General features: G+C 45.6%; 1 protein-coding gene across 1 annotated transcript in view; it reads right to left on the reverse strand.

Annotated features, from left to right (window-relative positions):
• Positions 1-23456, reverse strand: part of SYN3 (synapsin III) — a 941464-nt gene that overhangs the window by 440062 nt on the left and 477946 nt on the right. Inside the window, exon 5 of the mRNA XM_069227930.1 lies at positions 12456-12612. Within this exon, the coding sequence (XP_069084031.1) occupies positions 12456-12612 (157 nt within the window). The remainder of the gene's footprint in view (positions 1-12455; positions 12613-23456) is intronic.

The following is a 23456-nucleotide window of genomic DNA, read 5'->3' on the forward strand; positions in this document are numbered from 1 at the left end:
GGGCAAAGAATAGAAAGACGCCAAAGGCAAAGAATGGAAAGATGATAAGGGGAAAGAATGGAAAGACACCAAAGGCAAAGAATGGAAAGACACCAAGGGCAAAGAATGGAAAGACTCAAAGGGCAAAGAATTGAAAGACTGCAAGGGCAAAGAATAGAAAGACTCCAAGGGCAAAGAATGGAAAGATGATAAGGGCAAAGAATGGAAAGACACTAACGGCAAAGAATAGAAAGACACCAGGGGTAAAGAAAGGAAAGACTCCAAGGGCAAAGAATGGAAAGACGCCAAAGGGCAAAAAATGGAAAGACTCCAAAAGCAAAGAATGGAAAGACTACAAGGGCAAAGAATAGAAAGTCGCCAAAGGCAAAGAATGGAAAGATGATAAGGGGAAAGAATGGAAAGACACCAAAGGCAAAGAATGGAAAGACACCAAGGGCAAAGAATGGAAAGACTCAAAGGGCAAAGAATGGAAAGACACCAAGGGCAAAGAATGGAAAGACTCAAAGCGCAAAGAATTGAAAGACTGCAAGGGCAAAGAATGTAAAGACTCCAAGGGCAAAGAATGGAAAGACACCAAAGGCAAAGAATGGAAAGACACCAAAGGCAAAGAATGGAAAGACTCAAAGGGCAAAGAATTGAAAGACTGCAAGGGCAAAGAATAGAAAGACTCCAAGGGCAAAGAATGGAAAGACACCAAGAGCAAAGAATAGAAAGACTCCAAGGGCAAAGAATGGAAAGATGATAAGGGGAAAGAATGGAAAGACACCACAGGCAAAGAATGGAAAGACACCAAGGGCAAAGAATGGAAAGACACCAAGGGCAAAGAATGGGAAGGCGCCAAAGGCAAAGAGTGGAAAGACTCCAAGGGCAAAGAATGGAAGGATGCCAAGGGCACACCAACAACTGGATCTTGCCAACAGCAGTGCAACTTGTGATGGGTGGCACATTAATATAGTTAGGAAATGTCACCCTACCTCATTCACACAGATGTAAACAGGTTGCTGGGAAAATTCTGGCAGGTACAAAACTATCATTACTTTAGCAGGAGCAGTCGCACCAAGAAGAAGGGTTTCAAGTGCCCACTGTGACTCAGTAATGTCTATCTATCACTGTGCAATCAGAGCTGTCACCTATATGCCTGAATAGCTTATGTAGTAAAAGTTCTGTGTTAATGCTCTCTGGTACTTGTGTTGAAATTATCAGGGGATAAACAGGACTACATGCCCCAGAATGCAAAGGGAACTGGAGATGTGATAGTCCTGTCCAATTGGGTGGCAGAAGGTCAATTTTTCCAGTTTCCTTGATTGTGTTAGCGTGCTAGACCACTGATTTGAGAATCTCTTGGTCTCAAAGGCTATTTTGCAAGGCGTGTTTCTATTTCACAATTTGTGCCTAGTGACTCTGTGTTTCTCGGTTTTAAGCAGATTCACTTGAGCAGGCCTGGGTTGAAAGGAACATCTTGTGAAGTGCCCCATCCTTTAAAACAACTTTCCCTTGGCTCTCCATGACTCTCAAACATATTTCTCTGAAGGACACTGTTAAAAAACTCACCTGTTTTATTAAATCCGAATTAGGACGACCACGTCACTCCAGGTCATTATGAACACTGGTTCCATTCTTAAACATTTGTATAATACCCAATGCATTCTAGGAGTTCTAGTCTTGTTTTGCTTGCATTAAACTACTTAGACCAAAACACCCAAAACTAATGATTTGTAGGTGAAAAGTTCAGGACTCGAGACAGTGTCTGTAATGACCTGGAGTGAGGAGATCACCAAAATCAGATGTGCCCAAGGAAGGGTCAACAGGACCTGATGAATGCCATCTGCTCAGGCCCTGCTGATTCCCATTTAGCTTACCTTTATGTAAACGCATGTCTCGGATGTGCCATGAATCTGCTATGAATCGCGCCCTCCTGGACGTATGCAGTATCCACTAGAATTCGGAGTTATGGCTTCCTCTGTTTGTGTTTTATGTTCAGGTTCTTTCTGTGGGCTGCATGGAGGTCCTAGATATGATTAAAATATCGGTGCTGTGCTATTTCAAGTGGCTAAAGTACCTTTGTGTCCGCCATTTTCCATCTGCCGGGTCAAATTTCTAGGGTACATAATAATTACATCTTCTGCACAATTTTCACAGACAGAGCCCATTGGCTTTAACTTTATGATGCTAAACTGTGTTTAACTTATTATGCTCTAAATTAACCAACTTCTTCCAGCGGCGGCCGCTGCAAATGTCAAGGGAGGGTGGGGCAGAGAGGACGACTGGGACGGGGGAAACAAAAAAAAAACAACACTTACCGTTTCTTACGCCTCGCTCCTCTGGTTTCCGAGCATTCCTCACCAGCACAGGCTCCCCAGAAATCCTGGCGCTGCCCACATGCTATACCTAGCATGAGAGGAGCATCAGGATTGGTCTGAGAGGCTTTGTCCGCCGCTCAGACAGTCCACTGGGGTCCGTGCAGTTTCGCCAGCCCAGCTGTGCAACGCAGCCAGGTTGAAGAAACCTAAGTGCGCACGTGTATTTAGCCGGCCTAGAACGGCAGGCAAAACACACATGCGCACTTAGCGCACTCCACACCTCCACCCCCTCCCAAGGCCCCGCCCTTCACATGCTGGCTGAGCCAGTGACAGAAAAATAAAAAGGATAATGAAATATTGTTTTATTTTTCTGCTGCTGGCTCTTAGCCGGGGGCGACGCTCCCCCGCCATTGCGCCGTCCCTCTTCTTCCCATTATTAACTGAGTTTACTTTTCAAAGCTAAATAGTTTGTCCCTGTAACTGATGTTAGCACATCTCACTCGTGCCCACCTGCAGAGGGGGTTAAACAGCGGGGCTCTTCCTTCTCTCCTGCCTGACCAACTGCCCTACTCCTGGGGGCGGGGCGCAAACGCCTCCCTGGTTTCATGTTTCAGTCACATCGCCCCAGTTGAATACCTTTACGTCGACTTCGTTCGGGGGCACTTAATTTGCCTTACTGCCTGCCTCGACTTATAGAGCAATTTTTAAGCAACATTCTTCACTGATAAACCACATTTCCCTGGGGGTTCATAGGGCCCCTGGATTAAGTCACGTATACGTCTCTAAATTCCTGCATTCCTTATAAGGGAAATATTGTTTTGACTCTTTCTGGGCAGCCTCCGGCCCCTATCCAGCCTTTAACTGTCTGCATTTTTCAAATCAATCTTTTGCCTGATTACGTGACATTATGTTACAGAAACAGCTAATTAATTTGCCACTGTTTTCTTAACGTCTGATACCTACTCAGAGCTGATGCCTTCTCATTAGTATTGCGGTGTTATGTTATGGATTGTTTGTATAGCGCCCATGCACCCTCTGTTGTGGCTGTAAAGCAATTATATTTAGGGGCATATTTAAGAGCCCCTAGCGCCACCTTAGTGCCGTCATAGTGTCTTTTTTTTACGCTAAGGCAGCGTTAAAGTGGCTTTTTCCGAGCGCCATCTTTACAAAGTGGCGCAATGCATGCATTGCACTACTTTGTAAACCCTTGCGCCACATTATGCCTGCACCAGGCATAATGTATGCAAGGGGGGTGTTCTAGCGGTAGGAGGCCCGCAAAAAATGCACAGTGAAATTTAACAGCTTACATTGCGCCATTCATGGTGTCATTTTTAACGCCTGCTCAGATGACGCTCCCCTGGAAACGTATGGGCCTCCTTGCACTTTGCTACACTAGTGTCAACATTTTTTACGCTAGTGTAACAAAGCGCCACCATAGAGTCAAAAGTTTGGACACTATTGTGCTAACGACCTCCATGGTGCATCATATTATATACGGCGCCACCATGGTGTCGTTAGTTGCCAGTGGGGGGACGCAAAAAAGTGGCACCTCAGCTCTGATGCGCCACTTTTTCTCAAATATCAGCCTTTGTTTTAAGACTTGGAACACGAAAACTGAGATGTTTTGCCTGGATAGTTATAGTCATCACACAGAAACATGGGTGCTTCCTGTAATGAAAGTAGTAGTGGGTAAAGCTATAACCTTCCCTTGGACAGGGGTTGGTTGCTAGTTCACCAACCTAGCTCGAGACAAAGTTTAACTTCCTCCAGGTGCTCAGTCCCTGCAGGTGTGTGTCAAGGTGAGGCCCAGCAGCAGGAAACTGTCCACACGTGTCCCGGCTGCAGGAAATTTTCCACATGTGACCCATCAGCAGGAAATTGGCTGCACGTGGCGCGTTTTACACATTGCTCCAGAACCTGAGCAGTAGTGGTAAGACAGCAGTTGACCAGAGGCCATCCATCTTGGAAGCCGCGTACCCTTTAGGGCGGGACTTTCAGCAGCAGGAAATCTCCATTGCACAGATGCCGCACCCCCATAGGCCACTTGTGGCCCTGAGCACAGGGTCGGGCTAGGCATGGGCAGTGAGGGCACCTACCCAGGTGCCCAGGCTTAGCTCACTGCCATAGGGACCCACCCAGTATGCCCTGAATTACATCTCACTTTTTCTGTCTATCTCTGCTGAGCCCTACAGCACTTAGTCATAGCTGGGAAGCCTGAGACCGAGGGGAGATGGCGGGCTGAAGTTCACCTCCCTTGGTCTTGCGGCACTAGACCAAGGCCATGAGGCCCATAGGAAGAGGCCCCCCCCACCACTGTGCCTAACAACGCTGGATCCTAGATGAAAGGCCCAGGGGAGGGTCCTGCCACTCCTTTGGTTCTCATGACACTAGAACAAAGCTCTGCTTGTTCAGGGGAAAAGGCCCCCCACCCCTCGGCCTCGCAGAGCAAGCTCTGGGCCTCACATTGCTGGATCATGGCCGTGAGGCCCAGAGATAGACATGGTCCTTACAGTGCTGGGTCATACCTGCAAGGCCCATGGAGGGGGTTACCCTCCCCTGTGGCTTGGAGTACTAGACCATGGCTGGGAAGACCAAGGGAGGGGGCTCTTCTCCCCTAGGGTGCACAGCGCGATACCATGGGTGCAAGGGGATGGTACCATCTATCCCTGGCCCTTGCAACACTAGATCATGGTTGGGATGGCAGGGGGTTCAACTTGCAGCACTGGGTCAGCGCTATACTATAGATATATGCATGGGCCCAGGTCAGAGGACAGCCATCAATAGTATAGCAGGTGCAGTGGCAGCTGGTCTCAGGGATTTTAGGTGCCCAAAGCACCCAAGTGATGGCTTTACTTTAGTGTGCAAACAGTGGGCATTGTTGAAGGTTCTTTACTTTGCACCAATGTCCATGTACAGCTCTCAGCTGTCTTTCGGCTAGGTTTGAACTATGTCAATTTCACATACCTACATATATAATGCATTCATCTGGACACAATCTGTTAAGATTGGAGTAAAGATATAGATTTTGGAGTGAACTGCGACAATCTTTTTTACCCAATGGCATTAATGTAGTGTATTTCCATGTAATAGAGCTTTAAAGTATATGTGCTTTTTTTGTTGGGGTTCTTAATTATGTTTTATTGTTTTACTGATAATAGCATCAGGAAAATTGCTTCTTTGCAAAGTCGCTTCTACAGAGGATTCATAGTCAATTAATGGTACTTCCTGTAATGTCATTTCCGGTAATGTCACTTCATATGCTAATTAGAAGGGCCTCCCATGTTCCCTTTCTGTTGAGGGCCCTACAAATCCTTGAACTGGCCACTCCTGAGCATTAGTGAGAACTGTATCTCATTATCACACAGGACACCATTTCTAACACTTTAAAACGGGTTATCATCATTTTGCAAAGTTGAAAAAGTTTTGAGAAACGAGACTACACAGAAAATATTTATATTTTGGAATGGTATGGTACTTATAGGACAAATTGTGTCCTCACCTCATGGTGCTGGGAATGCCAACGGGGAAGTTAGGTGTAAGGGTGGGGCATGGGTGGCTCGGGGGCAGCTGGAGCTTGGTGCCATAGGTGGAAGCTGAGCTAGTGGGTCTTTGGCAAGAAGCAGCTTTCTATTACTTCTGCATGCAGAGTGAATTACTGCAGTCCTGGAGGCCAGAGACCTCCAAGGTAGTGCAAGATCCTCACAATGCCCACGTGGCTCATATGATGTTTTGATTCCCTTTCTAATTTTACATTGAAGTGTAACTTGCAATCAGTAAGCACGGCTCTTTTTTAGATGGACTGAATGAACATAAATGGCTATGCAGGTTGCTGTTTTGTATTTAGCAAGATCTGCTCCATGGTCCTGTCTACTCCTAACATTACTCCTAACCAGGGGCGACTTGCAACTAACTACCAAGAGTGGTGGGGCGGGCAAATGAGTGGGGGTGGGTGCATGCACGCATGTGCTACATAAAAGGAGGGGAGATACACAATAAATAAAATTAAAAATAACTTACCTTGTTTTCAAGTTGCTGACAGACACGTCCTCCTCGGTCCGGTTTCCTTCTTCACTCAAGGCCCCATCCAACTCCCTTAACCAATTCTAGCCCTGCTCTCATGCGGTTAACCAGCAAGATAGATGCTCCAGGATTGGAGGGAGCGGCCTCTCTCGGCGCTCCCGAGGTTACTGTGTGCCTCTGCCTGCTCTCCACCTAGCTGTCTAAGACATGCCTGGCTGGCCATCGCAAGATAGTCGGCCTAAGAGACATGCGCACTTTAAACAAGTGCACAGGAAGCCCACCACTCCTCCCTGCTGCTGGCACTCAGCTAGCCCCACCCTGTCCCGACACTCGGTTTCGGGACGGGTGAGGAAAAATAAAATGGTACTAAATTAACTTTATTACCATTTTATTTTTCACCTCTAGTCAGTGTCTGGGGGCATTTTTCCCAGTGGGGCGAATCTCTTCCATTCTAATGGAGGAGCCACCCCTGCTTCTAGCTCAATTAACATCCAATCCCCCAGATTCTCACATCTCTCTTATTTCATTAATCCAGTCCCTCCGTTCTTATCCCGCGAAGCCAAAACAAAGTATTGCCACTTTAACTCATCTACCTTCCTCTAAATGCCCCTCCAACTCTTCAATAAGAGACATCCCGTATTACTGCCTACCCGTTATTTCTAAGGAATGCCCTGCTTGCTACAAAAGAACAAAGTAGATCACTGAAAACTTTGTTTCCATCTTTTCCCACACACCTTGCAGCAGATGAAAAGGCGAGGGTTGGGGGGAAACAAGCATTCCCATTAGGATTATGATGTCCATTTTGCATGAACCTTGGTATAATATAGGTATTTGTAAAGTGCACTATCACCCACATGGTTATCCTGGCGTTGAGCAGGTGTGTGTGCCTAGGTAGGTTGGTTAACTGAAAAGCCAAGTCTTCATCTTCTTGCGGAATTCAATAAGAGAGAAATGGTATGGAGTGGGGAGGTCGGTCCACGCTTTGGGAGTGATGTAAGAGAACGTCCAACCTCCTGAAGAATATGTGTAGGATGTGTGTACGTAGCAGTCCTGAAGAGCGGAGTTGTCTGGGTGGTGGAAGGAGATGCAACAGTCCAAGTAGGTGGGAACTTAGTTGTGTACTGCTTTGAATGTGTGTTTGAGGAGTTTGAATTGAGCATGTCTGTGTACCGGGAGCCATCATAGTTCCCTGAGGTGTGGTATGATGTGATTTCTGTGTGGAAGGTGTTGAGGATGAGCCTGGCTGCTAAGTTCTGGATGGGGTGTAGTGTTCCAATAGTTTGATATACTGGTGACTAAGGTGTGATTGACAGTTTTTCTAGTGTTGCTTGGGGGCCACTCGTAGATATTCCTTAGCATCTTCAGAAGGGGAGTAGTTTCAAAGGGGGTGTATGGGGTGTTACACCCCCTAATAAATGTCTTTTCTATTAAATAGTAGGGTACAGGAGCTTTCAGTCAGGTATGTTAAGGTGTCTGTCGGATTTCACCAGGACTTTTTACACACACAAACAGACTGAAGAAGCACACACACTCTCTCCCTCTGTTGTTTAAGTCTTAAAAAATGTTGGATATTTGACAACATATTACGTTTTCCCCATCAATCTGCATTTGCCTCACTTTCCACTTCCCCTTTAGCACCTTTAATAAACCCTACTTGTTGTGTAATGTATTTCACACTTATGTGCTAGCGTGATTGTTGGAAAATTGGATGCTCACCCCCCCCAATCTTACTAACCAAACTACGTCCCTGCGGTGTGGATGCAGAATGCAGTGACAGTGTTGAGTTGTGCAGTCATGTCCAGTTTGCTGTTGATGATTATTCTGATGTTTCTGGTGTAAGTTCTGGGCATGGGTCCAAGTTCACCCGGTCACCAGTTGGAGTCCCATTGTGAGGTGTTCTTGAGGAAGATCACTATTCCTATCTTGTCGGTGTTGAGCTTGGCACAGTTGGCTTTCTTCCTGTTAGCGACTTCGGTCATGCATTCTGTGAACTTGTTTCTTCTGTTGGGGATCTTGTCTGAGAAGGAGAGTATGAGTTACGTGTCGTCTGCATAGGAGAGGGTGTCGATGCTGTGTGACCGAATTATATTGGTCAGAGGGATTGTGTATGCATTGAAAGTACAGTACTATTTGTTAAGTAGGAGCCGATCCAGCGAACAGCGGGTCCTTCGATGCCAGTCTTGTGCAGGTGCCTGATGAGGATGGGGTGTGAGACTGTCTAATGCTGCAGAGAGGTCAAGGAGAATGAGGGCTACCTTGTTTCTTCTGTCAGGCATCATGCGGATATCATCTGTGGCGATGATGAGTGCTGTGTCTGTACTGTGGTTGGGCCCAAATCCGGACTGCATGGTGGCGAAGAACTGGGGGGTTGCTGAGGTCGTGGGTGAGACATTGGTTGATTACTTTCTCTAAGACCTGAGAAAGTGTGGCTGGGTCAGTGGATGGCTTCTTGAGCAGGGGCATGACAGTGGCATGTTTCCAGGAGTCCAAGTATGTGGGCGAGTCAATGGAGGGAAATTTATTTTAGGCCATTTCTGCCCACCTTGGGGGCAGATCGTCCTATTTTTCTTAGGCCAATCTGCCCCCAAAGGGGGCAGACACAACTAGACAGCAGGCAAGGGTCGCTCCCCTAGGGGGCAAATCGGCCTATTTCTATTAGGTCGATCTGCTCCTGGGGGCCATGAACCACTTAGGCATCAGGTATTGGTGTGTGTTTTGTTTGGGGGGCAGCCACTTGGGCAAGGGTCATTCCCCAATGGGGCACATTACTGTTGGCTATTTCTGCCAACAGTAATGGTTGATGGTAGATGGTAGATGGTAGATGGTAGATTCTAGAGGTGGGTACCTCTAGAATCCCTAGGATGTTGGAAAAAAAAGCGTGGTTAGCTAAAGCTAAGTTAAGCTAAAAGTTATGAGGGCCTAAGCGCGAACTGCCCTAAATAGCCAAAAAAAGGCCTGGCACCTGAGGGGGAAAAGGCCTGGGAGCAAAGGGGTTAAAACATCCATTACAGCCTCTCCAATCGTAACCTTCTTAATCAAAGATAACCATTTCATTAAAGCAGTGATGTCACAATGTCCCATCTCCTGCTCCCTGTAAACAAGTGGACAGCAGCATTCTTGGCCACCACCTATCACCTGGGAAGATTTCTGTAGGGTTTCCAAACCAGTGGTCAGCATGTTGTGGCATAGATGCCTTAATAGAAGGAATCTTGATTCAGAGAAGGGTTCATCACTGTAATACTCTACACAAGGCCATCACTTCTGAGATGCCTTGAAAAGGGTATCTCGACCTCCATGACAGGTGTAACATTAAAGGACATATTCAATGGGCCCTTTTATTTCTGAGACAAAAACTGTAGCCATCAGGGGATTTCTGAGTCCAGAGGCAGCTCGAGACACAACCCGTGGGCTCAGGATTGTTGCCATTTTATCTCATTTTAGCCATTTGGGCAAGATGTGACCACTGAAAACATGAGCGGCTAACCAGTTTATCATGAGTCTACACCAGGGTTCTGCAAAGTCGGTCCTGGAGAGCCGGGTCCATGCCAGATTTTTAGCCTATCCACATTTAGAAAAATGTAGATTTCTGAAACATCTTTTTTCTAAATGTGGTTATGCTAAAAATCTGGCATGGACCCGGCTCTCCAGGACCGACTTTGCAGAACCCTGGTCTACATCCTTCAAGCCTCTTAAAAGTACTCAGTGCTATTATAGTGATTACTACTGAATCTGTGGACTGGTGACCGAGAGTGTGCTGCTCCGATCGATGATCACATCTACTTAGGATTGTAAAACATTGATTTTCCTAAATACTTGTTACCAGGTTTGTTCCCATTTGTGCTTGCTTGCTACCTGTGGTATACCATACAGTCTCCCTCTCTTTTGCTACCCACTCTGTCCGCGTATTTCTCCCTCATCTTTGCCAGTCTTGGTCCTTCCTTCTGATCAAGGGCATCTATTCCCTGGTCATCAAGAGTTGAGCTGCAGAAACTCACACTGAGTCCCTTCCATTCCTTTGATGGGCTCCTTTGCTCTTAGTCAATCCTCACATTGCATATTCACCTTGTTGACTTCCACAAATTGATTAGCATCTTGGGATGCAGCTAGTTTCCCATGAGAAAATCATCTTGATGGTGTGCATGTTCAACAAACACACATTTAATATTTGAGCATCCTGACTTGAAAGGCAGTATAAAGAGCACCAAGGTACCACTGTACAAGGAGTAACATAGCTTCATTGGAGGACTGTCGTCGGTGAATCCTCGATGAAGGAGTCTCCCTTTCATGGACCACTTCATTGATGTCCTAGTGGTCACCGGAACCTCGCCCTCACTTAGAAGTTTGTTTTATGTTTCCGGTTTATTGACCATTCTGCGTTTTCAGAAGCTTGCACTCAAGTGACCCCCATGAGGTGGGCACCTACCCCTGTGTTACCCAAGTTCTCTGTTACTCATACTTTGAACTTTACTATCATGAATCCTTGAGTTCTGTATTCCCACCGGTCTATGCTCCATCTTCAATTCACCATAAATATAGGTTTTCAATAGAAAACATGCTAACTGGGGAACTTTAAAGAACATTATTCAAAATGACCTGCTGTCTGCATCAAGCAAACCCCCAGTACAGGCTACTCTGCATCTTCTCCCTCACTTCTAATCCACGTGTGTGCTTGTTATAGCTTCATCCTTCCTAGCAGGAATACCTCAGCACCTTTCCCTACCGCTCAGTCTACGCTATAACTACCTCCTGCGGTTATCTATGTTGCTCCACTAACCTCCACTTTATGTTTAATCATCCTGTTCATGTCCATAAAACCTTTACAGCCTTATTGTATGAAGGAACTTACATTGTCTGTCAGTTAAAGAAAAATGTTGTTTGTAACATCCACACTCTGTGTTGTCAGCACAATCCTCTGACTTATTATTTTTAAATATAAGAAAGAGGGAATGTTATTCCAAAGGTATGTCAGTCTCCATTGAAGATGACACGTCTAGATCTTCCTACTATTCAAGGCTGTGAGATTTTAGCCTTAAAGGCTTTCCTAGCACCATCACTTTGTTACAGAATAATAACTTGGTACCATCCTCCAGACGTCGGCCTATGTTATTTAAAACAAAAAATTCAACTTTTAATATCAGGTTTTAAATTTTAATTAGCTATTGCAAGCAGATGCCACATGTTAATCTATGGGACTGTGAGAATTAACTCGCCTACGACAAATGATCTCCTCATGCAAAAGCCAATTGGTCGGACCCTATATTCACGCCTTAGATTCAGATCACACGCACGATTTTGCACAATAGTCGGCGGGAATAATTTTATACTTTTTCATTCCATATTTCTTTCCAGTTGTGTAATACAAGTGCTTCCTCTAATTTACTGTGTAAATGTCTTGAACAACATATTTTCGACAGATCTCTTTGAACACAGCTCTGACAAGTCCTTTAGTGGCATTAAATGACCTGATTCCCTAAGCAGTTGATACTGTCGCCCACGTTGGTGTCACCCCAAAAGAACAGTCCCACTGCCATTTCATCTAAGTATGAAGCCGATTTTGCTCAGACAAAGGGAGAGGGTTTAAAATTGTTTGGCCAATGTTTGGTTACACTATTGTTCTCGATAAGTGCTGTTAATCCACTTGGATGGTTAATGAATATAGGGCCATATGTACGAACACTTTTTCCCATAGACACATAATGGGTAAAAACCTTTGCTACATCTGGCCCTTAGTTACGTTTCAGCCTCAGGACCATAGATGAACATTGGGCAGGGACTTTGAAATGTAAAAAATAAATGACGTTCCCTTTTTTGCTCCTGCTAACTAACAGAAAGATCCAAAATCGGAAGGACCAGAAGACAAAATGTGTAAGGTCTGAGGGACTTTGGATCTAAGGTAAATTATTCTTTCTAAGTCGGAGACTCCAATAAATCCAATGAGCCATTCGGACTGCCCAAGCATGAGACGTCTCTAACGCAGCACAATTACCAATATCCACATTCGAATGATGCCTGTTTTCAATGTTCCCTGGAAAATAATACTGAAGAGCCATTTTCCTCCATGTTCTCTACAGTCCTGGCTACCTCGATGCCCTTCCCCAGATCCCTTGCGACTGCTCAGAGTGAAAAGCCACCTACCACCCAGGGCTTGCTGCAGAAGTTGTAGATGGAGTACAGCGAGTTGACACTGGGGATGCCACCGTACTGCATCCCGATGACGAGGCTGCGAAAGTCCTCCCCCAGGGTCATGCTGTAGGCGTGCTGTCTGATGAGCACAAAGTCTGGCTTGAAGGACCTGTTGGGAGGAGACAAATGGAGAGCATATACACTTAGAAAACAAAGAAAACCTCTATATGAGCATATATATGGGTTTGCAACATCAGAGCATGCTAAACATTTACAAGGCATCGTCCGATTGTGCTATAAGATAACTCTTCAATTGGAAATTCTCTATGTCACAAACCAAAAGAATACACTGGGTGTAAACGTGGTCAATTAGCGCATTTATATCGCTATGCTTGGCTTTGGCAAGGCCTTTAAAGGGGAAGCAGCCAAAAACGTCCTGAATAAGTGGAAGACGCTCAAGGTTGAATGGTAACTGAACACAGGTCCAGGAATTGTGAGCAACAATGCTTAGGTAAAACGGCAACCCACATTTCTAAAGGCAATTAAATGTCTACAGTTGTGTTGGAGTTGTCCCTTTCTGCAGGTTCGTTCCCAGAATCTATGATACTCTTATTCAGCAGGACTAACTGGGTCTCTGTAGCTGGCCCGCACGCCACTGCAGTCAGCCTGAACTTGTGACTTAGTCCTGGTCTAGCGTGACCAGGTATCCACAGTTGGCGATTTGTGCTTTTTGGCTCTATTTCCACTTGAATCTTTATGGCTGCTGATGGAAATGTCCCTTTCTGCAGGGTTATCCCCAAACGTTTTGCCTTTCTTATTTTTCTGAGCTTTTTGTTGACTTTAGGACTCAGGGCACTTTACCACTGCTAATCAGTGCTAAAATGCATGTGCTCTCTCCCCTAAAACTTGGTATGGCATATTTAATTTACCTGTAAGTCCCTTGTAAAGTGGATTACAGTATACCCAGGGCCTGTACATTAAATGTTACTAGTGGCCCTGCATCAGTGATTGCACAACCCACAGAAGTAGCCTTTCAAATCTGTCTCAGGCCTGTCACTGCAGTGCTTGTGTGTGCAGTTTACTCAATCAATCAATCAGAGTATTTGTAAAGCGCACTACTCACCCGTGAGAGTTTCAAGGCGCTGAGGAGGGAGCGGGGGGGCTGCTGCTGCACGAACAGCCATGTCTTGAGATGTCTCCTGAAGGTCCTGTGCCTGATGCAGGTGGGTGGGAAGAGTGTTCCACGTCTTGGCGGCGAGGTGGGAGAACGATCTGCCACTGGCGGTCGTTCTGTGGATGCATGGGACGGTGGCAAGGGCAAGGTCGGCGGAGCTAACCTGTCGGGTTGGGGTGTAGAAGGAGAGCCGTCTGTTGAGGTATTCTGGTCCGGTGTTGTACAGTGCCTTGTGAGCGTGGGTGAGGAGTTTGAACGTGATTCTCTTGTTGATGGGGAGCCAGTGTAGGTCTCTCAGGTGGGCTGTGATGTGGCAGTGGCAGGGGATGTCCAGGATGAGGTGTGTGGAGATGCTCTGTATGCTTTGCAGTCTTTTCTGGAGCTTGGCCATGGTTCCTGCGTAGAGGGCATTGCCATAGTCCAATTTGCTGCTTACAAGGGCTTCGGTGACCGAGCTGCCACATTGACTTGGCATTTCAAACTTGCCAAGGACTAAACTCCCCTTTTACTACACCTAAGTCACTCCTAAGTTAGGCCCTAGATAGCCCTATGGGCAGGGCACTGTGTATGTAAAAGGTAGGACATATACTTTTATGTTTTACATGTCCTAGTAATGACAAACAGCCTATTTCATTTTTCACTACTGGGAGGACTGCTCCTCTCATAGGTTAGCATTGGGGATTCCCTTATATAATTTTTAGTGGTAATTTTGGGGCATGTTTAGTATGTTTGGAATGGTAGTGAGAAATTCTGCTTACAAGTGTAGTTGGATTTTACATTACTATTTTAGAAATGACACTTTTAGAAAGTGGGCATTTCTTTGTGCTTATAACTCTAGTGTTGTGCAGCCTGACTCCAATCCACATCTAGTACACTTTGCTCATACTTTCCAGACAGCCACAACACAGGAGGCACTGGGTGTGACAAAAGAGGCATCTGCACCCATCTTCAAACTGATAGTCTTCCTGGGCTGGGGGAGAGGGAGACGGGGCACACACACATTTGTATGGGCTGTGTCCTGCTCTCACACAAAGGGCTTAATTACCCCCTACTGATGTCTGGAGCCAGGGCTGGTTTGAAAGGAGTAGTGTTACACTTGAAAGGGGTCCTTTAAAGTCACTCCCTGAATAAAGACATTTTTGCCTATAAGTACAGGGGCTCTGACCCCATATTTTTCAGCAGTTTGGGAACTGGGGCTGAACCTCTGTCAGAAGGACTGCTGTGCTGCACAAAGGACTCATCTGGACTGCTCTGCTGTTGTTGCTCTGCTGTCTGCTACTGGCTATGTGGCCTAAAGGTCTTACTGGATTGCTGTTCCACATGTTTCCCTGCTGGCAGCTGCTCTCTGACTTTGGTTTCCCTAGCACTGCTCGTGTTGCCAGGAAAACCTTTCATTGGGACTATTAGCTTTGTTGTGCCAACCTGCTTGCCTGCTGGAGAAACTGCAACTCTGCTCTAGAAAACCTGTGTACTGTCCTGCTGCACAACTGCCCTGCCCAAGTGTTCTCCAAGGGGCCCTGGTGTGGGAAGGGTAATGTTTTCTGCCCCTTGACTTCCTCACACTAGCGCTGGTGAGCGTTTATACTTTTAATTCATTTTCCTAAACACGAGTGCGTAGTAAGCGCTTCATTTGTACCGTGCTTTGCAAACTGAGCACAGCTGGAGCGCTTCATTTTCATCCAAATCTACAGTTTAGAAGACGTTCTCAAGAAAGCACCTGGTGAGCGCTTTTTGGTTTCCTCCCCCAGTGCGTGCCAAGCCCTTTATCCTGCTTTCGGCCGCAAGGTGTCCGCCTCGGGAAAACTGCCTGAACTCAACATTTGGTGAAATTGACATCGCCCGAAGGGCAAAACCGCTGCCATGCCTCCCTATGCGGCTCCAGATGATGTGTTGCTCAGGAATGAGGGTCAGGCCAGAAATGCAAGGCTCGTCACCCCACACGTCCCCGGGGTCAGCGCCATGTGGAATCTTGCTAGGCGCACTGGGTTGATGAGGCGGGCCCTGCTCCTGAGGCGCACCAACAAGTCTGAGGCCGCACCATTACAGCACCACTTGGAGGGTGCCCTGGGCCACTGGATTCCCTCTCTGACAGATGGCCCGACCGTGCCCGGAGTACCAGTGGTCGGAAACTCAGGGGAGCCTAGTAGCTCTGCTGCAATTCCTTCCAGGAGCTGCCCCGCATTACGAGAAGGATGTGGGCAGCGGTCCCAACCCCTGGTCTTGTGGATTCAGTACATGTGGGTCCCAGGAGGTCTTCCTGCAACCCTTGCAGTGTGTGGGTGCCCCCTCCTCCCTGTGAGTCGCACCTTAGGGGTTTTGGTTCCTGTGCTAAAATCTGGTGGGGTGAGGCCTCACAGGGCCCCCCCACTTTGCCGCATTGAGGAATTCGCTGGAGTTTACTATATTTTATCGCATAGGAGCGTAAGGGCCAGGCACCCTATTAGTACATAGGGGGATTGGTGAGGGTGGGTGGTTGTCCTGCCCCATATCAAGCCATCTACACAGTGTTTGTGAAGATATATGATGATTCATATACTATGGTGATAGGTGTAATTTTTGTGTGGCATAACCTGACCTGCATTCACTGGGATACTTGCTGATGGCACATTTTCGCAAGGTGTCTCTGACTCAGTACAACCTGGGTGATTTATCTACATTGCTTCTAAAATCATTTTGTTGGTGTACCTTGTTTGTGCCTTGCTAATGAGCATTGACTCCGGATTTGCATAGTGTTCAGAGTATTTATGAATTATGTTGCCTTGGTCTATGTTATACACACTATATATTATATATATTTATACATCCTGTGTGGAGTCTCTTTTGTGGTGTATTTATTGTGTCACTGGTGTGAGTGTATTATGCAAACGCTTTACGCATTGCCTCAGGGGATAAAACTGACTGCTCTGTGCCAAACTACCAGGAGAAGAGTACAGGTTAACTTTGGTGTGTACCACACTTGCCCTGACTAGTGCGGTCGGTTCTGCCTGGTTTAGGTGCATACTCTAGCCAACCAGAAATCCCATTTCTGAGAACTGCATATTTTAGGTCCTACTGATTGGAGTTTTGCTGTTTTGGTCTTGATGTATTCATTAAACTGTATTCTATTATTCTAAGCTGGTGTGGGACTTTTCTTGTGTTGTGTCTTCACTTTATAACTGTTTGAAGTGCTGCATGAATACTTTATGTGTTGCCTCTAAGTTAAGCCTAACTGGTTGAGCACAGGCTAATTTGGGGTTTGCTTGAGCCTTTACCCTGACAAGGATTGTGGCTCCTGCTTGAGTTGAGTTCCACACCCCTCAACCAGTAACACAAATTCTTACAACCCTAAATTAGAAAACATGTGGGATTTAGTTGAACAAATGATGAGAAGTGGTGGCAGTTGTGAGCAAGTGTGAAGTTTTTGCACAGGTGAAGATAAGTATTCCAAGACTTCGTGTGGCGTGGAAAAATCCAGAGAGTCAGCTCCTCCCTCTGTTAAACCCCCAATCAGCCACGTAACACACATGCTTGACTGAGTAATAAAAACCTTTAATTAGTTCGCCTGATCTTTGTTTATTTTGCTCACTTTCATTATTTTGTGCCCTCCCTGCCTTCCTTTACTCTGTTTTTTCCTGTGCGAAGCAAAATATTTGGGCACACAAGGCCCACACTTGTGTCAAGTGGGTGATTTTGCATGCTTTTTTGTAGCCATGGCAGACTTTGAATAAAACAAATAAATGTTCCCTAATATTCAGAACACTAAAACAACTTAGTTTTGAGCATAGATACCCTCTGGTCGAATAACGAGGGACGTTTCTCACAAAATAAACCAGGAAACGGTTCCGTGAAACAATGTATTTTCAGTCACTTTTCAAACACCGCAATTGGTGCGAAAAGTTAAAAGCCAAATAAAAGCTAAGCCCAAGAGAGATGCATTAGGAACGCCGAGCAAGGATTCTGTCACTGAAAATGCATTTTATTTTGCAACCTATCAACGTCAGCTGTCCTTTGCTACATCAGTCAGAAGAGAGACCCATTCCTCCACCCTACTGCCCCCCATCTAAAGGTTGTGATACACCACCTTAAAAATACGTGAGCTACGCGCTGATCCATTCTAAACCTAATGTAATAAAATTAATACACTTTAAATTGACTTCAGTGCCTTGACAGAGCCTATGTGCATAAGCGCTATATGAATAATCATTATTGTACCATAAAACTAATGGGATATTCTTATATAATGCCATACCACAATTTAGGAAATTACTCTGGCTATATACACTGGGGACGTAGATAATTACCAAAAGTGCTGAGTGAGATGCTTCTAGGCGCACTTTACACCAATAAGGGGCAATTAGTAGGTAAGAGTGAAATAGAGCCACAGAATAAAAGCCACGGATCTGTGGAATGTCCCAGACTATTTGGCAGATGTGTGATCCATGGACAAGGGTTGCTCAGCCAGGAAGGGGGCTTTGAACATGTCAGGGAGGGGGCATTGCAAGGTTGGAGATTATCCTCCCCTGCCCCTGCTGCATTTACTGCCACCGTTTGTTAGAAGTTGTAAACGCCCTGATGAATGAATGAATGAATACGGTACTTATAAAGCGCGCGGTCAGTCAAACTAGAGCATCCTGGCGCTATCCTTGGGGTCGGAGCATTCAACCTCATCTTCCTTACTGGAGCATCTCTTATGAATGTCATCGTGTGTCACTGTGGTACCCAGTTTTATTAAACTGCTGTTCTGTGGATTGTGCAGGATCCTCCCCAGTTCCTAAGCTGTGCTCCGCAGCTGTCCGTTCAGGCTTCCCACTCATTACTTCTCAATGGAGGTCTGTGTTTAATCCTTCCTTTCTGGACACTCAATGCCCATTCCCTTGTTGATAACCGAATAAGTTGATAAAACATGATACCCCTAATTTAACCACTTTTCTATACTTATTTCCATATTTATTTTTTTAGTATGTGTCTGTACGTTTTCAACATCTGTATTTGTATTTTAATGTTCTATGTTTTTCTTAAAACTGTTAACTACATTTATAGAGATGTAATATATCTACGCCCGCCCCCCAATAATTTTGAAAATGCCTGTCCATATTGTAATATTTTTAATTCGCTGTTAGAAATGAAATTCGGGTGGGTTCTTTATATTGTTTTCTCTTGCCCATTTGCCGCTCAGACCTTGCGCACAACACTCAGTAACCCCACATTTTTATTTAAACAAATATGTACATTTTTTTAATCCTATGGTGACATAAACAAAAACGTGCTTTGCAAATTGTATTATGTTTTACTTGCTCTCAAACTCCTGAGTTTATGGTAAAAAAACAAAATATATAAACTTATGAGACAAGTTTTTGGCGGGAAACGGTTTAGCAAGACAATGTTTCAGCTTCGTGTGGGTTTTATGTGTTGTTTTGGTGCCGCGAAAATACTTGGACTTCAAATAATCTCTCACTATTTGTTTTTTCGAACTTTTTGTTGAAAACAAACTTTGCAAAGTTGGAAAAACATTCTCAGGTTCGCAGGCCGCTAGTGAAAGAAGTTCAATATGAGAAGGTTCGGCGAAAGAAGGGTTGAATGTTATACCTGTAGAAACATCTGTGCTACATGAAAGACTGCAGGGTTGTAAAGATGACCTCAGTGGACAAACAGAAGCAAAAGCAGAAATACCGCACTGAGCAAAGAAACTCTCCCAAACATAGAAGTAGCTGTGCCACCAGACAGTCTTAAAAGCAACTGCAACCACCACAGGAAAGAAACTGGTTCATCAAGCAAACAGCATCTGACAACCATCCAATCCCATGCCAGGGATCCAGGAATATGTCAAGATCATGCGTTGTTGCTATGGGTTATCCACCGCAGCAGCTGGACTGCTGAGCGAAGAAAGCAAACTGTGTAGAATCCGGCAGGAAAATACAACCCTACAGTAAAGTAGGCGTCAAGCACGTCAGGCCGATGCAATGCACAGAAAACACACAGTCATAGAAACCTCCAGTGGCATCAGAGATCCATAACTGATGGAACTAGTCAGGAGATCTGAGGACACACTCAGCACAGGCCAAGTGGCACAGACACACACAGGGGACCAATGGACTGGAAGAGGGATATACCCTGGGCATTTAAGCAGTGCATGGACCGTGTAGCACCACATGTATGGTGTCACCTTTCAAGGTGTTTGGAACTCCCGTGCATGACACAACATCAACAAATCACTGAATGAAGGCACACAATAAAGGAAATCAGACACACTGAAGCTGTGCTGCCAAATGTCAGTGGTGACAAGTTACGTAAACGTCTATACTGCAAGAAGCAGGTAGGGAATACAGGCAGATCCATGTACAGCATGATTGCCGGAGACAATGCATGCATGCCTGTGTGGAGGGAAAGCAAGGGTGCCTGTCACAGGCAGAAGAGCCCCACACCGCAGTTCACACACCAACTGCCAAAACCAGAAGGAGCACTACAAGGGGGTAGGATGGCGTAAGCCATATTTGCGAAATTAGAACTGAACCCCATTGCAATGGAAACAGCAGGGGGCATAATTACAAGCCCCGCGGCGCAGAAGCACTGTGTCACATGGAAAAAGCAGAAATGCACTGTATCTACAAGATACAATGCGTTTCTGTCCTTTATCCCTGTGGTGGTGCACAAATTTTTGCCAAGCATGGTGCAAGGTTATCTGCATTGTCAGCAGGATTGTTTTTGTGCAGGAATCCTGGGAGGAATTTTCCTCTTTCTATGTGTGCTGCAGGATGCAGCACACATGGAAAGAGGAAACCACAAAGAGAAATAAAAATATTTCTCCTCATTGTACCTGCCCTAGGGAGGAGTATAGTTTTGACGCATTTCCAGGTTTACAAATTCTGGTAAATCTGGGAATGCGTCACAATCTATGGGTGTTGCTTGGGAAAACCCACCACCACGTTCATGGAACGCCTCCCTGACACAGTGTAAGGCAACGGAGCGACTTGTGCTGCCTTGCCTTACACCATATCTACAAGGCCATAAAAAGCCATGCAAAGTGGCGTTGCGTGGCCTTGTATGTATGGGCCTGAACAATGTGCCGCCGATGCGTCACAAAAAGTGACGAACCGGTGGCACACAGGGCTTCTAAATAAGCCCCCAGGAGTGTAGCTGTTAAAGGTGCATTGCCAGCGAGGCTCAGATGACTTAGGGGTCTACTGAGCCTTGTTTATTTATTTTGTTTTACCTTCCGGCCAGCAGTCAGGAGGTCCATTTGCCTGGCTTGTATCTGAACCTATGCTGTCTTGCTATGCCACCAGCAGTCACTCGTGTGGCATCTACCAAGCATGCATCATCTTCATGTCCACTGCAATGAGTTGCTCCCGCCTTGTGAATGGAATACATGCCCACACCTCTGCATGGATCTGCATGGACTCCTCTTACCTGTATGTGGTCTGGCGTGTGCAGATTGGCACAATTTAAACAGGGGCGTAGCTTGATCAGTAAGATTGAGGGGGTGTGAGCTTCAGATTTTCTGACAATCAGACTGGCAGATAATGTAAAAAGACATTATGGCACAAGCAGGGTGCACAGGAGGGGCTTAAGGGGAAGTGGAAAGAGAGAGGAATGAGGATTGATAGGGGTACTAGAAGAGGGAAAAGACAATATTTTTTTTAAATTACCAATATTTTTGACAACTTTAAAAACTGAGAGGTAGGGAGTGTGTGTGCGTTTGTGTCTGAATGAATGTAAAAATCTAGCAGACATCTCCCCATAACCGACTGAAAGCATCTGTACCCAACTATTTATGAGAAACTTCATTTATTAGGGGGGGTACCACCCCCCGAGCCTATGGCCCTGAATGTAAAGTTAGTTCTCCTCTCACCAAACCAAACTGCCTGTGTTACTGTAATAAGACACGCCAGTTGTGGCAGTTCATCTGCTATGATGGATTCGACGGGTGGAAAGCGTGATGTGCTTACTGTGCATGTGACATGTCCACCTGGAAGAGAAGACTCCTATTCACCTCTGGGTGAGGGACAAAGCATCTCTGGTACAAGCTACTGTGGTGTATTGTGATCTTAATACTCAATGTACATGCACTCTTATGGCTTGTTTGCCCTTTGAATGTGTACATTGTGTTGCATATATGTGGTGTGTTGTGTTGCATTACTGCATGTGCTGCATTTCAGTGCTCTGTTGTGTGCATTAATGTGATAGTCGTTAATTTGTTGCGCTTGCAACAAAACTTTTACCTCTTTAATGAGAATTTTGTGGTCACGCTCTGTGCGCCTCGAGTGGTAACAGGTTTCTAACAGGTCTGTGCTGTCTTCATCTTCAGGGCCAGCAGAGAAAATAACACCTTTGGGCTTTGTGGGTGCTTGTGAATGGTAAGCAGGGGCACCTGTGCTGTGGGTAAGATGCTCGGTTCTGGTTGCTGATGCTCTTTGGTCCACGAATGGTTCACATGGCTCTTCACATTTTTGGCCAACTTCGTCTCTACAAGATTTTTTCCAGTTATTTCTGCATCTACCGCAATGATCACCTTAGGTGTTTAAGTGGTCCCAAGACTCCAAAGGCAATGTTATGTTGACTCTTTACTTGTAAAATACTCTTTATAAGACAGAGCTGTGTTCGATAACCTAGAAATCTCTCTTATTTAGAAACGTTAAACTCAATTTGTCTGGAACTATCATGAACCGCGGACAATGGTTTTCAGGGGCGCAGCTTGGTCAGTAAGATTGGGGTGGCGTGAGCTTCATATTTTCCAACAATCAGGCTGGTATATAGTGTGAAAATACATTATACGACAGGCGGAGCACATGAGAGGGGCTAAATAGGCAGTGGAAAGGAAGACGAATGCAGATTGGTAGGAATACTAAGCGAGAGAAAACACAATATTTTGTAAAATAACCAACATTTTTTAAGGCTTTCAAAGCAGAGAGGGAGATAGCGTGTGCTTGCTTGTGACATTCAACAGACACCTCGCAATACCTGTGTGAAAGCACCTGTACCCAACTATTTTCCCGAAAATACATTTATTAGGGAAGTGTAACACCCCAAACACACCCCATGAAGCTACGCCCCGGATGACTGGTCTCCAACTGTCAAGTTCCTGTTGATCAGAAGCAGATCTTCTGTCCCAAAGCAACTACGCAGGTGGAAATGGAAATAACATCTGCTGCAGAATCATGGAAACCTGGAAAAGAGAGTGAGAGAGAAACACTGGACTGGATCTCACTCTCAGAATGGATCATTACTGGGAGGCAGAGGGAAACATCGGGATGTGTGGGGCTATAGGCCAAAGTGAACCATCGAAGTATGTGAGCAACATAGGATTTTAGTTTCGGCAGCGAATGTTGCTGTGACGAGTCCCTGGCAAACCGGGATACCAGACAGGAACCACAGGTCACCACCACAAACCAGACCACCAATGAGATAAGAGAGAAAAGGATAGAGGAGGGTACTAAGCGCAGCCAAATACTCACTAGAAGGGAGGGACTGAAATGTAACCTAAAGCGAGGGAACGAGAAAGGTAAAAACAATAAATGTGTGTAAACGGGGGTAAACTAAGAAGCGTAGAGTCACAAAAACTAACAACTCGTTGGCTCTAGCACTAATGCCCCAGAAGTATACCAGTAACCAGGAAGTAAGTGTCTAATTGTATCAATTGGTTAGCGGTCTAGTGGTCACAGTCTCTTTAGCTTCCACCGTCCTGTTCTCCACAATCTTCGGCTTTGACTAGACCTACGCCTCATTCCCTGTCTTTGCTGATCCTGAATCCTGTGACCAACATTGTTCACTTTTTCAGCTTTAAACTAACTTGAAAACTTGTGGAGTATGAGCACCCACTCTACCTGTATTCAGTGGCTGCCACGGGCACTGAGTAAGAACCA

This window comes from Pleurodeles waltl, chromosome 4_1, assembly GCF_031143425.1.
Source record: "Pleurodeles waltl isolate 20211129_DDA chromosome 4_1, aPleWal1.hap1.20221129, whole genome shotgun sequence".
In the NCBI taxonomy this organism is placed as follows: domain Eukaryota; kingdom Metazoa; phylum Chordata; class Amphibia; order Caudata; family Salamandridae; genus Pleurodeles; species Pleurodeles waltl.